We start from the raw sequence: 14,132 nt of genomic DNA, 5'->3' as shown, positions 1-14,132 counted from the left end.
ACTTTGACACGTTCACAAGGCTCCTGGAGGTTTCCTAAGGAAAAAGAGCTGTAAACATCTGCATGGCTGTGAAATGAAATCATGCAACTGGAAAGGCAAGCCAATCAGTCTGGGTAATTAAGACAGCTTATATTTCATGCTGAAGCCAACTAGAAGAGGGAGGGGAAAAAAAACCAAACCCAGCTATCTCCTAAAATTTCCTTTTGCTTTGTCTTTTACCCAGCATCATGAATTTTGCTTACACAGGGCTTAGCTAGGCATGCAAACCTAAATACACACGACTGCTTAAAACTGTGTAGCCATGCAGGTCTTCTGCCTGAGCTTTGCCATGGGGTGATACCTGGACTGCAGAACCACACGTCTGGAAGCCACGTACCGGGCACAGCACCAATGGCTGTACATTATGCGACGCGAATTATGGGCTAAACTCGGCTCCCACTCACATCAGTATAAACCCCTTTAGTTTAGTGGAGTTAAATTCATTCTACAGTACACAGAACATTTATTTGTGATTTATACACACAAGCTCATCTCAAAGGACCTTTCTCGTTTTACCACAGGGATGTGTTCACAGCATATCCCAAATAACCGTGGCTGCAAAACACTGACTGCAACAAAACACTCTTATCACGCTCCTACTCTGTGCAAAGCCACTGAGCATCACTTCAAACTCCAGGGCCTGAGGCAGGGGATTCCTGACTGAAAAGACCAGATTTTCCCCTTCTGCAAAGAGAGAGAGGGCATCCCTGCCCACCAGCCTCCCTTCCCTTTGCTGCTCAGCGCCCATCTCCCAAAAGCAGACAGTCACCGAAGGCACCGAGGAAGGATGCTGAGGAGTTTCTCTCCCTCCTCACTGTCAGACAGATGGATGCAGCACACCAATTTGAAACTAAGACCCTAGCTGAGCGATAAGCCGGGAGGTTTGGTGTAGGGATCTGAACAAAGGCAGCCTGTCGCAGCAGAGATAAGCAGCTGAGCTGTCAGAGCACCTTGAAAGCAAATCAGGGAACAGCATCAGGAGGGAGCACAGAGATAAACCAGAGCATGCCTGTCTCCCAGCGCTGTGGCTAAGGGGGAGATGGAGAGGTTTTGAAGTTTATCAAGAGTGAATTTCTGGAGATGGTATGAGGCCCAGGCTCTTGGTCACAACAAACAAAATAAAAAGTGACAAGGAGTCAGATGACACCCATTGAGTGTCCTCTCTCCAGCACTGCCTTACAGCACATGCTCCAGAAAACTGCGTGGAAAAAACCCAGGCAACAAAGAGTGATCTTTTCTCCTTCGAAAATAATAAACTCCATTCTCACTTTCCACATGCTGAGCTACTGCATGACCATTGCACTAGGACTGAAGAGGCTGCTCTGCAAGTGGGGATCTATAACCTCAAAATAAAGCCAATTCCAGAGTCAGAGGAGCAGCCCACACCTCCATCCCTTCTTGGGTGTGCCAAAACATCCAGACAGGTTGGTCAGATTCTCCCCCAACCAGTTTTTTACTGCTTTTAACCCAAATGGTTCAGTTGAGCTCAATACAGGTACACCTGATTTTCAGTACTGTGAGCCAGGGGAGAATGAGACTTATCTGCATGCTGAAATACATCCAGGTGAATACATAGCATTTATTCACAAGGCACGTAGAACCTTGCTGTTGTTTGGGTTTCTTTGTTTTCTTCTGTTCGCTCCCATCAGAGAAAGGTGGTATTATAAAAAGATGAATCACTGGTACAGGCCACAAGCACAGGTCACTGTTTAAATATATCCAGCAGCCTCTTTAGGGACTGTAGGGCAGGGGTGTTGCAGCTGGACCTTTTGTGCTGTTCCCAGACCCCTTGGCAACCTTGTTGTCAGGCCGTACAAACAGCAGCATCACTAACACAGCTCCTGGAGCCGCAGAGCCAGAGATGTGCAGAGCCCCCTCACCTGCCGTGCTGTACAGACAGCAGACATCAGGCCAACGGGCAGGGAAGATAGGGGGGTATAAAAGATCTGCAAGAATACAATTCCAGCGTGAAAAGCAGTAAAATCCCACTCACACTGGGATTTGAGATCTTTTGTAGAGGCAACTGCGGTTTAGTGCATAATACAAAGGCTTTTTCTTATACAACTTATTAAAAGCGCTACTAATAATACGCTGCAAGCCTGATCTGAAATAACCCTTGCTATTGCAGATCTGGCTTTCTCTAGAACTGTGCTATCCCCTGCACCAGCGCTGAGGCAGATAATCCTCACATGAAGGGATTGGGCTTAAAATGTCAGGAACTCAACATGGAGCCTGAGAAGAAATATCGGACTAGTATTTACTGCTGTCCCAAAAGCCACGCTCTTCGTACACGACTCATCTGATCACTTGGTACGCGGAGCCACTAACACTGCTGCCACCTTGCCCTCTTCAAGATCTACAAACAGGATTCAAGCCTCAAAGTCACTAAGATGCTTTTGAACATCGTCTTCTCAAAACCTGCTGGGTTTGCAGCAGGGAAGACGAAAGGTGAACCTCTGACACAACTAGACCAGTACTTCTGGAAATCCTTCCCTAGCTGGGAAATTGCCTCTTTCCATGAGGGGTGTGTAGCCCAGGTTGGCATCCCTGGCACGGCATCAAGCTGAAGAGCAGCCACTGCCACCAGTGTGCTGTGGGGCCTGGGTGTTTTAGCCAAGGGGTAGCATTTCAAGGACACAAGAGAATACAGTGAACAACTCCGTGAGTCATTCTTTAGGTAAAAAGATGTCCTACGAGGTCGTGTGGCCCCGTGACACTCTCCTTGCACCTCCCCAGGACACAGGGCTGTTGTAAAAAAGAGAAGTCTTCCAGTGAATCTTACTGTTCAAACGTATTTTTTTTCCCCTGGTGTGTATGAGAAATGTAGTCTTTTGTAGCCTGTTGAGCCTCCAGACAACGGCAAAACTGAGTTTTAAGCAGTTTGAAGATTTAAATCTGAGAAAATACCACCTGTTTCCAAAACTGTACTCACCGCATTGTCTGAGTACAGGCACTTAACCTACATTTCTATTTTTTGAGCCTCTGGGTTGTAAAAGTTTTTGGATGTACAACGGTAACCTGCTTCAGTATTTACACTTCTGTAGTGCTGAGGCTCCAAGCCCCACAGTGTGCTCCTCACCCCCCGGCAGGCAGCATCCCCTGCCAAAGCACACAAAACCAGGGATGCCTGCCGAGCGAGCTCCCCATAGAGCAGTCCAGGATGCTTTTGCTGATCTAGTTCCTTTATCAGTGAGTGTTTTGCTTGTCATAAAAAGCACACAAGCAAACCCGGTGTGAACGACCTCGGTGAGAGTGACGTTGGCATCTAAAGAGACGCTCCAGAAGGCTGTTTTGGCTGACCACAAATCTTCTGTCTGCAAGTCAGCACACCTCAGAAATGCACCAAAGTCTTCTCTGAGCTGCTTCTATCACTGCCCTCATCACCAGAGTATCTGAGGGCCTTCAAGTCTTCTATTAAGCAACATGACAAACACGTCACATCTCGTTCATTCTCTTTTTCCTTCTCTCCTGAAGAGGAGAATCTAAGTGCAGCAAACTGCTTTCATAGGGCTTTGCTATTCTGTGCCTGGGCTGTTGTGGCTGGAATGAGAAGCAAGGTGAAAGAAGCACTTCTAATTTAGAGAGGACAAAAGGACAAGCTTTCTGTGATGGTCTCTTGTTTCTGTGAAAGGCTATTCTAGCACCTCAGCGTGGGTGGTCTTTATTTTTGGAAGTAAAACGTCCCAGGACTCTCAAGGAATGTAACTGTCAAACCTACTCCCCTCCTAAGGTATTTCCATAGGTATTAGCCCAAGTGCTGGAGCAACCCAGAAGACTTCAAGCCTGGCTCGTACCTTTACAGGAAGCCAGTGAAGAGAGAGGATGAGTGTGATGGACTTGCACAACTCATATCGAGCCGCAGCATTCAGCGTTGGCTGCATTTTCCTGAGGGCTGATGGCTTCATGCCCAGACACTGTACATTTCATTATGATAAAAAGACCCACTCAATTAAAGAGCTCACTCCTGTAGCCCTTATTTTCAAAACAACACTTGTATAAATGGTCCTACGGCTGACAGCAAGAAGGCTTGTGTAAGGAAGGACAGACCCTTTGAGCAAAAGGGAGATGAACAGGCCGAGCTAAACAAGCACATGTAACCCAGCAGAAGTGTGTTTTACAGTATGGGTAGTAGCAATTTCCCCTAAATAGAGCCCAACTTTCTCCACTGAAGCAATAAAAATACCTAAAACAGTTTTAACTGCAGGTTCTTATGGAAATTTTCTTCCAAGCACAGCTCTCCTACTTCCTTCTCTGAAGCAGATTTCAAAGCGTTTTGAAAAGTCAGCCAGGATGCAGCACTTTCCTTGATTGGGAATATTGTTTTTAAACCGCTTACTACAGATTCCTGCGCTTCCAGCACAGTGCAGGGTGCGAGGCATCAGCAGTTTCTGCACCTCGGCAGGAGGACAACCCACAGAGGGAAGGCAGCCTTCACCTCAGCTCTCCTCTCTCATCAGCGTGTCTTGACCTGGTTGCCCGCAGTGCTTGTGCGCTCGCATGTAACACAGTGCACATTTTTGGCTTTCTTTCCATGAGCTTAGGAAGCTCCTGGTGAAATGCCACTGGAGGACGGTCACTCCGAGGGAATGGGACATGGGAACAGAGAGGGAACATCCCCACAGTAGCCCCTCCTGCACTGCTCCCCACCGCCAGAAGAGGCTTCCTATCACCTTAGCAATTCTTCACTGTGAGGATACACAAAGAGAATTTCATTTAGGTGTGAAATCTCTGCAGTGAACCAGAGGAAAACTCTCTCAAATCCATACAGAGAGTGTTTCAAGTTAACTAATCCCACAAATAAGAAAATAAATAAGCCATTCATTATTTTATCCTTCCAAATTAACGAAGATCAATCACTACTAGCAGGCTTATAACAACATCTGCCCAAGACAAAAAAGCCAATTATGGGGCCAAGGCTGGGGATTTGGGGACCAGGTCAAAGACGACAGAACGAGACTCTGCCCTTGAACTGAACCAGGGCAGAGTGGCCTCAGATGAAGCTTTAACCAAGTGACTTGAAGCTTTTCCCAGCTCCTCTCCCCCACCTCTGGCTGTGTCTGCCGGAGAATGTCCCCGTCAGCTGTTTCCCTTTCTCGTAGGACTGCCAAAATCCTGACAGTGAGGACAAGATTATGTTCCTACACCTGATGGCATCAGTTCAGATGGACACTCAGACAAGTATTTATCTAAGCACATGCTTAACTCCATCCCTATTTAGCAAAGTACTTACGTATAGGCACAAATTTATATCTCTATGGCTACAAGAGACATAAGCCTATCATTAACACTTTTTTTTTTCCCTCCATCAGGGCTTATGTGCCATTCTTAGTTGCAGGACCATGCTCTGCATATATGGAAGGCCACGTTTCTCCTCTGCTTCTTAGAGTCTTCTCTGGTGTCACTGTGCAAGAGCCAGAGCTATCTGCAGTGACTCAGCAGCATGGAGATGGGAGAGAGTGAGCATGGTGGAGAGAGCAAACGGCAAAGCAAGACTTACGTTGGCTTTGAGGCTTCAGCCTGGTCAGTCTGCAGTTTCTCCCCACCTTCAACTTCCATGGTGCAGTATACAATACGGTTAGGGGCCAGCGACTTCAGACCTTGCACCTCCATAATGACAACCTGTGGGACAAAGGAAGAGGAGCGTAAGAGGAGCAGCCTCCTTCAGACCTCGCTGAACCTGGGGCTCAGCTAGCGCTGGGGTCCTCCACGTGCTGCTGGGATGTTCATGGTGGCAGATGGGCAGGGATGGTGGCACTGCCCAGACCGAGAGGAGACCACAGCAGCCAGCGAGGTCTGTATGGAGACCGCAAGGTCTCCCTCTAACTGCACATGGGTTTGTTGAAGGCCTTGGGTGCCCAGGGCTGTACAAAGCTTCAGGAGATGAGCCTCATAGAAATGGTCCTGCCCCACCCAAAAGTGCCTCTATATGTCAAATCCAGAAAAAAACCCACACAGCTACTCAGCTGGTGCCAAAAGCCTGTTTCAGGATTAATCATAGAATGGTTTGGGTTTGACTTTCGAAGATTGTCTAGTCCAACCTCACTGCCATGGGCAGGCACATCTTTCACTAGATCAGGTTGCTCAGGGCCCCATCCAGCCTGATCTTCAACATTTCCAGGGATGTGACATCCACAGCTTCTCTGGGCAACATGTTCCAGTGTCTTGCCGCTCTCATCATAAACATTTTCTTCCTTATATTCAATATACATCTACCCTCTTTCAGTTTAAAACCACTGCCCCTTGTCCTGTCACTACTAGCCCTGGTAAAAAGTCCTTCTCCATCTTGTAAGAAATCTTTGTTATTAAGAAATCACCTACTAAGTTTCTTGCAGGTGATTACCCTTTTTTTTTTTTTAAAGGTGATTAATTCTGTTAACCAGGTAGCTTAAACATTTCTACAAGGAACACTGTAGGAGTTTTTGTTCATGTTCTGTTACAGCTAGCTATGAAATATATACACAGGGGTTTAAAATTCCTGTCCTCAGGTCTTCTGATCTGTCCTAGCACCGAGGTTCCCTTGCCTGGCACACAGAGCTCCACAGATCCTCTGATGAGCGCACATTTTCGGTAAGAGCTCTCTTGCAGCGAGAGTTTCATGCACAGAGCAGTGCACAGACCTGCCAGCTCCTGAAGTCGGTGCTTCACTGAGCTTCTGCTTCCCACCAGATGGGTTCAGCTGGAGCAAAGTGTTTGAGACATCCCCTTGTAAGGGCGAGTCCCTTTATGCACAGCTATACACACTGCACAGGCTTTTCCAACAGAGAGGTCTACCGCTTTGTAACAGTTCCCTGCTCCTCCGTACGGGAATGCTTAGAAGTCCGGCTTTATTTGATGCTGCTGTTGAAGGCACCGTCTCTGGGTTTGTAGCCGTATTTTAAAGTGACATTGAACTGAATGTTATAAAGATGGTTTCAGACATCTAATGAGTTAAACTCTGAGACTAGACAATCAGTGTTAAGTTTTGCATTAGCATGACATATATAACAAGAGACCCCTTAGGATGAGAAATAAACCGGAAGCTACACAAAAATAGAATTTTCTACATTTTTGACTCCATCCTGGTAGCTGTTTTGAAGACATAACATAAACCCACTCATTGACCGACAACAACCATTCTGCACGGGTGTGCTGATGACTCCTTGGAGTAAAGGTCTTGCCAAGACCACAGATATGTTTGCACAGAACAATTAAGTTGGCTGAAAACAGCTACTGCAGCAACGCTGCTTCCAGGAGCAAGACAGCCTGTGCCGGGGGTGACGGCGGGTCCCTGCAGCACCCTGTCTTCCCCTGGGCTGCACGGACAAACTGCTCGACAGAGCGCTGAGCAGAAAGTCAGTGCTCAACACAAAGCAATGAGCAAGCCCACAAAGCACAATAATTCCACACAAACTGCAAGCCAATCTGTTCGGTGCATTCGATCCCCATTAATTTTTCACAACTGTCCAAGGAAGAAGGCAAGGCTTGCAGGGCAATATAGTGACATCACTAACTGGCAATAATTAAACACACTGAGGTTTATGGTGTTGCATAATTGTACTGGTTTCAGGGACAACACAGGCTCAGGGTTACTGGGGTTCGGTCAGTAACAAGCCACATGAAGAGGTCAGTTAACGATGCAGATTTCAGAGCCATTTGATCTGCATCAGCAGGAAATGCCAGATGGTTTATCTCACACGGTTTGTTCCAACAAGATGGTAAGACACCAGAAAAGACACAGTGTTTGACCACAGGTAAAGCTCATGGTAACTCAGGAAGGAGCCATTCCTCATGGAGACCAGAAAGTGATTACTACTGACCTCTCTATACCTCACTTAAGTTTGAACCAAGCAGAAGTCGGCTGCTGTGATCTTTACTTTTTATGTATTGTGTGCATGAAGCTTACCTCCAGGGAGAATGACAACACGACATCTGACTTGGAAAGCTGGTTCTCGTTTTCTTCTCCCATGTCAATTATTGAGGTGTTGTGACTACGCTTCAGCTTCTGCAGCTTGAACTCGGAGCCTCCTTTAGACACAGGCATGCTCTCTAAGTTTGCCATCAGGAGATTGACAGATGACTTCAGCTCCTCGATGTACATGTTTTCCATTTCTTTGGACACAAACTTTGGAAACTTGCGCTCCTTGGATTTGGAAACAAAAACAACAGAATGAATTGCGGTGACAATCAGCAACCACTTGTTGCACTGAGACGATCCCCCAGGAGCATCTGCAGAGAAGTTTGTGAGCAGGGAACTCCCACAAACCAGATGACAAATTACAGCTTTCCCCTGTGTAATGAGGAAGCATTATTGTTAGCTTCCCATAGAATTACTACTTGGTCCTTATCCAGCTTTACTGTTTCTTGCGTACACTTGCATTTCATTCATTTTTTTAATCTGCAAATGGCCTTCTTCATATATATCTGTATTCACAACTAGAAACATTCCAGGCTAGATCTCAGCTGAACTTCGTGACTGGCAGCAATTCACTAATGATTCAAAGGATGCTGACAGTTAGGGACCTGTTTTCCAGTCTCCCAAATGGGCTGGTTCTTTTTAAAACACTTGTGAGCAGTTGCTCCACTAGTTTTCTAGGTGCAAACGGAGCCCAAGGAAGCAAAAGCAGCAATGTGTGGGCAGGAATTTGTAGTCCCGGTTGGAAGAAGGGGTAAAATACCTTTTCCACTACTTGCCAGAGCCTGTGTCTCCCTCCAACAGGACAACCTTTCACTGTGAGACCCTCCAGTGCTGCTTGTTGTAAACAGGCTGTTTAAACATTAAAACTAAAGGTGACAGAGCAAAACGCGATGCTTCCCATCGTGTGTTCTCAGCTTTGAACTACTGCCCACGCTCCAGCTCCACTAGGATCACTGGTCTGAGCCCTACGTCTTCTGACAACTCTGCCCATGCCCCAGCTCTGCTCAGGGTTTGAATATGTCTCGGAAGGTTACAAGGGACTGTGCAAGGCGTGGGACAGTGAGGCAGCATCTGCAGCCACAGAACTTGAGGCTGATGTGCAAAGTACCTTAGTGGCAATTCATAATATTGTAAAAAGCAGTCTGTAAAATGTATGCTGGAAAAGAAAACAATGTCATGCTTCTTCTAGAAGACTGTCATCTGGCTGCTGAAAAAGTACCCTGCTGCACTAGTTTTTGCATCAGTCCTCAATAGTTTACACATTACAAGCTCATAGCAGCACTCGTACCAAGTAGTTAAAATACAGTCTTCTGTTTCCAGTCTCAATCTTGGGAAGCAATTCCCTCATGTAAATTAGACCTGGTGTACAATAAACTACCTAATCAGTCTGGGTTTTTTTCTATGCATTATATAAGTTGCAAGCCACTCTTAGGAAAAACAAAACAAAACAAAACACAAGTGCTTTGTAGATTTTGAGAACTACGAACGTGATTGCTTTTGCACCTTGCTGCTGTCCATCTCTCCGGGGACTGAAATTTTGGCACTGCCCCTTCAAACCTCTTCAGAAATGCAGCAAGGACAGACATTTCACTGTATGCCACCAGTGACTTCTCATATCAAGGCTAAAACCAGGTGTTTTGAAGTGATGCATAACAATTTAACTGGGACTGGGTCTGGTGATGGAAATGCAGAGCTGCAGGTGTGGTCCCAAGTTACCCATTGGACTGGAGCTAGAGCTGGGTAAAGTCTCAAGGAAAAGACAGTCAGGGGATGCAGACAACAGCAAGAAAGGATGCCAGTCACCACTACATGTACTTGGAGCAGGGAAGAGACAAAAAATGGAGACAAGTGTGGAAAGAAGCAGAGTTTAGAGACTGCGAGGAATGACCAGTCCAGCAGGCTGAAGCAGAGTGGGTCCAGCCTCCAGCCCCAGATGGACGTACTGCTCTAGTGTCATCACAAGGTGTCCTTTAGCTGCCCCTACATATGCTCCTCCTTGCCCTTGAGGCCAGGTGACTGGGTGGGTGAAAAGCACCACAGGAGAGCAGAGCACTTGCTACTGCAGAGAAAAATCCATCTCTGCCCTGGTATCACTGAGCTATCAGCTGTAACGCTGCTCTCATACAGCTGCTGGGAAAGTACATCATGCAGAGTGAAAAGCCTGTCCAGACTCAGCTTTAAAACATCTGCTTGACTTTGAGCATGATCCTCAAGCTGGCTGGCTCCAAGGTTGGGCTTACGTGCTTGGATGGAGCTAGGCTCAGTGAGGGACTCTGCCTAATATTGCGCTGGCGTTGTGCTGAGCTGGAGTCTCCTGGGCACACGAGGGGGTAAAAAGACCCAGAGCTGCGCCCTGGTTTCCAGGTGCAAGAACTGGTCAGTGAAGAAAGCCGGTGGGCCTGGTGACTTGTTCAAGGTCACACGATGGGTCAGACAAGGGCTGGCAGAGCTACAGTTCTGCAACGCTGCAGTCCCAGGTCCTGTTAGACTCTACAGCCTTCATTGCCTCTGAAATACAAATACTCTAGCATTAATTTCTTAATTTATTAACAAGGCATTGATTTGCCTTTAGCATGGAATCTCCAAGACAGCCACCTCAGGTCTGGTTTCACAAGCACAGTAAGTCTTCCTGTGCAGCAAATATGCATTAAAAGCTACAAACTGGAGATAAAATTGGAAATGCTATCCTTTCATTAAGCTGAATGGTGAACCTGTCCTATGCTAGCAGGAAAGTAGCCCTGCCTGGAAAGGAGGATATAGAGAAGGTTTCAAAGGTCATTTGGATGCCTCCAGAAGACATTTTTCAGGAGTCTGAAAGAACAAGGTTTCTTGAAGGCAGGTGCTGGTGGGATCTGACATTCTGGAGAGGAGGCCTGTAGCAGTAATGTGAAGGAGATTAAATATCAATACCTGCCAACTGCATCACAGGTAAGTCACATTTACTCTAAACTGCCCTCCAAGCTGCACAGCTGCATTTTGAAGGTTGAATTCTGCACGGGGAAACGTCAAGTTGTGTTTAGGACTTTCTCCTGACTGCTTTTTGCAGGGCCAGCAGTGGCATGGTTTGTTTTCAGCATCCTTAGGGGAAGAATGGAAATGGCAAATTCGCGTCTGCAAAAAATAATTCATGAAGCTGCAGCCTCTGCTGGCTGCTACTGAACCATGTATGCGTGTTGTGCCACATGCCATAAAGAGAAAACGAAACAAGGAAACCAGGCAATCTCATTCCTGCACCCAGTACCTGGCTACCCATCTCAGAACCAGAGCAGCAGTGCTCCCTGCAGGGGCTTACATTTTGCCACAAATAAAAAACACTGCAGGTTTTCTTGACAATAAAATTGCAAAGGGCCAAATGCTGAACAAAGGAGCTGCAGTCGGTTTGCTGCTTTGCTGCACCATCGCTTGGCCACATGGTCCTTGGCCTCCTTACTATTTTTATCAGTGAAGTGGGAAAAAACAGAACCTACCTCCCCAAAGATGCAACAGCAGCAGCTGTTGAACAGGAGCATTGGAGAGGAGTAACTGCGCAGGCGCTGCCGGCATCCTTGTGAACGCCTGACTGTAAATGAACGAGCTCTGCTTTGCACACCCAGGGATCTCGGTGTGGTCACTGACAGCTCTGATATTACCTTTCTGATAAAACCCCACAATTTGGCACAGCTCTGTGCTGTGACTGCTGCTGAAAGGCAGGTCCCTAGCCTGGGCTATTTCTCTCTGATTAGACCTTCTTCTTTTCCTTCTAGTAATGGTTTCTTGATTATCAAGAACAGCCGGATAGATCATGCCAAATTACTTCAGCCCCATTAGGGCTTTATCGGTGACTGAGAGCATCTGATTAGAAGCAAGGAGAAAATCTCAGCCATACTGATGTCAACAGGATCCAGGGTTTCTCTCCATCTATGGTCCATCAGAGGCGACGTAAATCTGCACTGTATGAGGGTGTGATTTGCTCCTCAGGAGATGTCTCCTTATAGGAAGGCTCTCTGGGGAGTTCAGTTGAGTGCTCAGTTATAAAAACTGTGTAGGGGTCCCGTGTCTGCTGCTCCAGACAGCAGTGACATCCACACGGTGCAACGCCAGCCAGACTGCTGTTGTGCAAACGGTGAACACGCCTGGAACAGCACACCTGAAGTACCTTTACTAGGGCAGCATCTACCTATGGGCAGGGAACTGTGGGTCCCAGCAGCCCAGCAAATGGCACAAGCACTATTAAGGCAATTCCTGGCTCCTTTTTACATGCCATCACCCACTCCATTGCCTACCATGTAAGTTTGACAACGAGGGCTCAGACGTGCTCTTGCATTGGAGCACTTCAAGACAATTTCTTCCCTACTACTGAGGATTCATGACGGTTTTGCAGGAATCTAAACCATTATGGCTCATGAGGACATTCCAAGAAACACACATCATAACAGTTTCATTTGTACTCGTTGTTTGGTTTGTAGTTAAAAATCTGCTCGTTTTTCACTGGTGATTATTGGGAGAAGAAACATGTGAGGGAAGGACAGGACCTGGAGGGCTGCATCAAACTACTTATGTGTTTCTACACGAATAGCTTGTTAATACAGAGGACACTTTTTTTTACCTTAGCAATTTGCTCCGCCATTTGAAGACGTCCATCTAACTCGCGTCTGATCTGTGCTGCTTGCTCATCTGGGTTGTCCAGCTGTATAAAAACAAAAAGCAGATCAGGGTGAAAAATTAACCAATGCAGCACCTTTACAAGCAGTTCACTTCTTCAGGCCGACCATCTGTATTACATTATCAACTAAGTGTAGCACAGAGGGAGCAGTGATGGGCCTCGCTCTGGGACAGAGCCCCCAGCAAAGGACACACACAATGTTCACCATCCCAAGACATGACCAGGGGACTGTGCAGACCCTGTTTTGATGCCTGCCCAGCTGTCTCCAGGGGCTGAGCATCCTCACCCCAAGGACTTACACCCACTTTGCCCTGTAAGCCTGACAGTGACTGTGTCAAACCCTGAAAAGCGGGGTGCTCTCCAGAGACTATCACTTCACTTGTGAACCCACAGCCCCGCTGTGCTGGGGCAAGACACACGGTGGCTCCAGGTCACCAAGCCAAACACCCCCTGCCCCTGCTTGCCACCCAGAAAAACACAGAGGGAGGCTCAGAAGAAATGCACAGCATTAGCAATTGCTTATTTTCTTTCTCTTTTACCCCATATTGCTGCTTTGCTGTTTTATCACCTGACTCATGCAATTGGTTTTCCCACAGCCTTCAGCAGAGGTGTTTTTTTTTTTTGGCGACACAGCCCTGTGGTTCAGTGTTCGGCGTCTGCTTGGCCCTGAAATGTCTTCTGAGGGTAAAATGTTGTTTCTGCCAGTTAAGCAAGCAATTACAGCACACGTGGAAGAGGCACGGTGACTGCTGCTAACAGTTTCCCATTAGTAGGACTCAGGGCAGACCTGTGATTTTTAGTAAGAATGCATGGACTTAAGTTACAAAACAACAAAAAAGCATAAAATCAAACTAGTCCCTAAAGAAGTTGATAGCTGCTGTAAGGAGGTGGCAATTTTATGCCTGCTTTCCAGACTCTAACCACTCTTTAGGCTCCTTTGGGGTCGTTTTGGCCACGGCACAAGGCCAGAAACATGCGGCACTGGGGTGGTCACAGCACCGCTCCACCCACAAGGCACAAACTCAAGCTCAGCCTGGTGCAAAACCTCACGGTTTTGGTTCATTTCCTCGAACAAACGTGACTTCAGACAGGAGGGCTGGTTCCTCCATCTGAATGTTGCCTTGGCTTGCAAAGTATCAGCCCTTCTGCCTACCAGCAAATGCAATTGTCACAAAACGCCTTGGGTCAGCCCTTCCACCAGCCACTACACATAAACGAGCTTTACTTGCTGGCTTTGGGCTGTGTTAACCACCTCCCTGGGTTTTATCCTCCTCTGGAGACAAACTCCTTGCCAGAAGAAAGGCTCGGCTGGTGCAGTGCGGTCTGGAAAGTTACAGCTACAACAATGACAAAAGTTTCAGTTCTCAGCCTGACAAACGACGAGCCCATCCATTAGCATTCCCTGGATGGGCTGAAATACACCGCTTTTTTGTATATTTTTGTTTAGTTTTTTAAAGCCTCCATTACTGATTTAATTCAAGCAGGAAAACTACAAAGTGTCCTGAGCGTGATCCAAATCCACTGGAGCTTCAGTGACCTCTCGGAGCTGCTTCATTA

The 14,132-nt window shown here is 47.0% G+C and overlaps 1 protein-coding gene across 13 annotated transcripts in view; it reads right to left on the bottom strand.

The window, feature by feature from the left end:
• The window catches only part of CADPS (calcium dependent secretion activator), a 211,302-nt gene that overhangs the window by 121,817 nt on the left and 75,353 nt on the right, over positions 1-14,132 (bottom strand). For all 13 annotated transcript variants that reach the window (XM_065642969.1, XM_065642964.1, XM_065642968.1 and 10 more), the window contains exons 4-6: positions 12,519-12,599; positions 7,922-8,158; positions 5,537-5,658 (exon numbers count right to left, since the gene is read on the bottom strand). In XM_065642969.1, coding sequence (XP_065499041.1) covers positions 5,537-5,658; positions 7,922-8,158; positions 12,519-12,599 — 440 coding nt within the window. The remainder of the gene's footprint in view (positions 1-5,536; positions 5,659-7,921; positions 8,159-12,518; positions 12,600-14,132) is intronic.

The sequence above is a fragment of the Caloenas nicobarica genome, chromosome 11 (genome assembly GCF_036013445.1).
Source record: "Caloenas nicobarica isolate bCalNic1 chromosome 11, bCalNic1.hap1, whole genome shotgun sequence".
NCBI lineage: Eukaryota > Metazoa > Chordata > Aves > Columbiformes > Columbidae > Caloenas > Caloenas nicobarica.
This window is presented reverse-complemented; position numbering and strand designations above follow the sequence as displayed.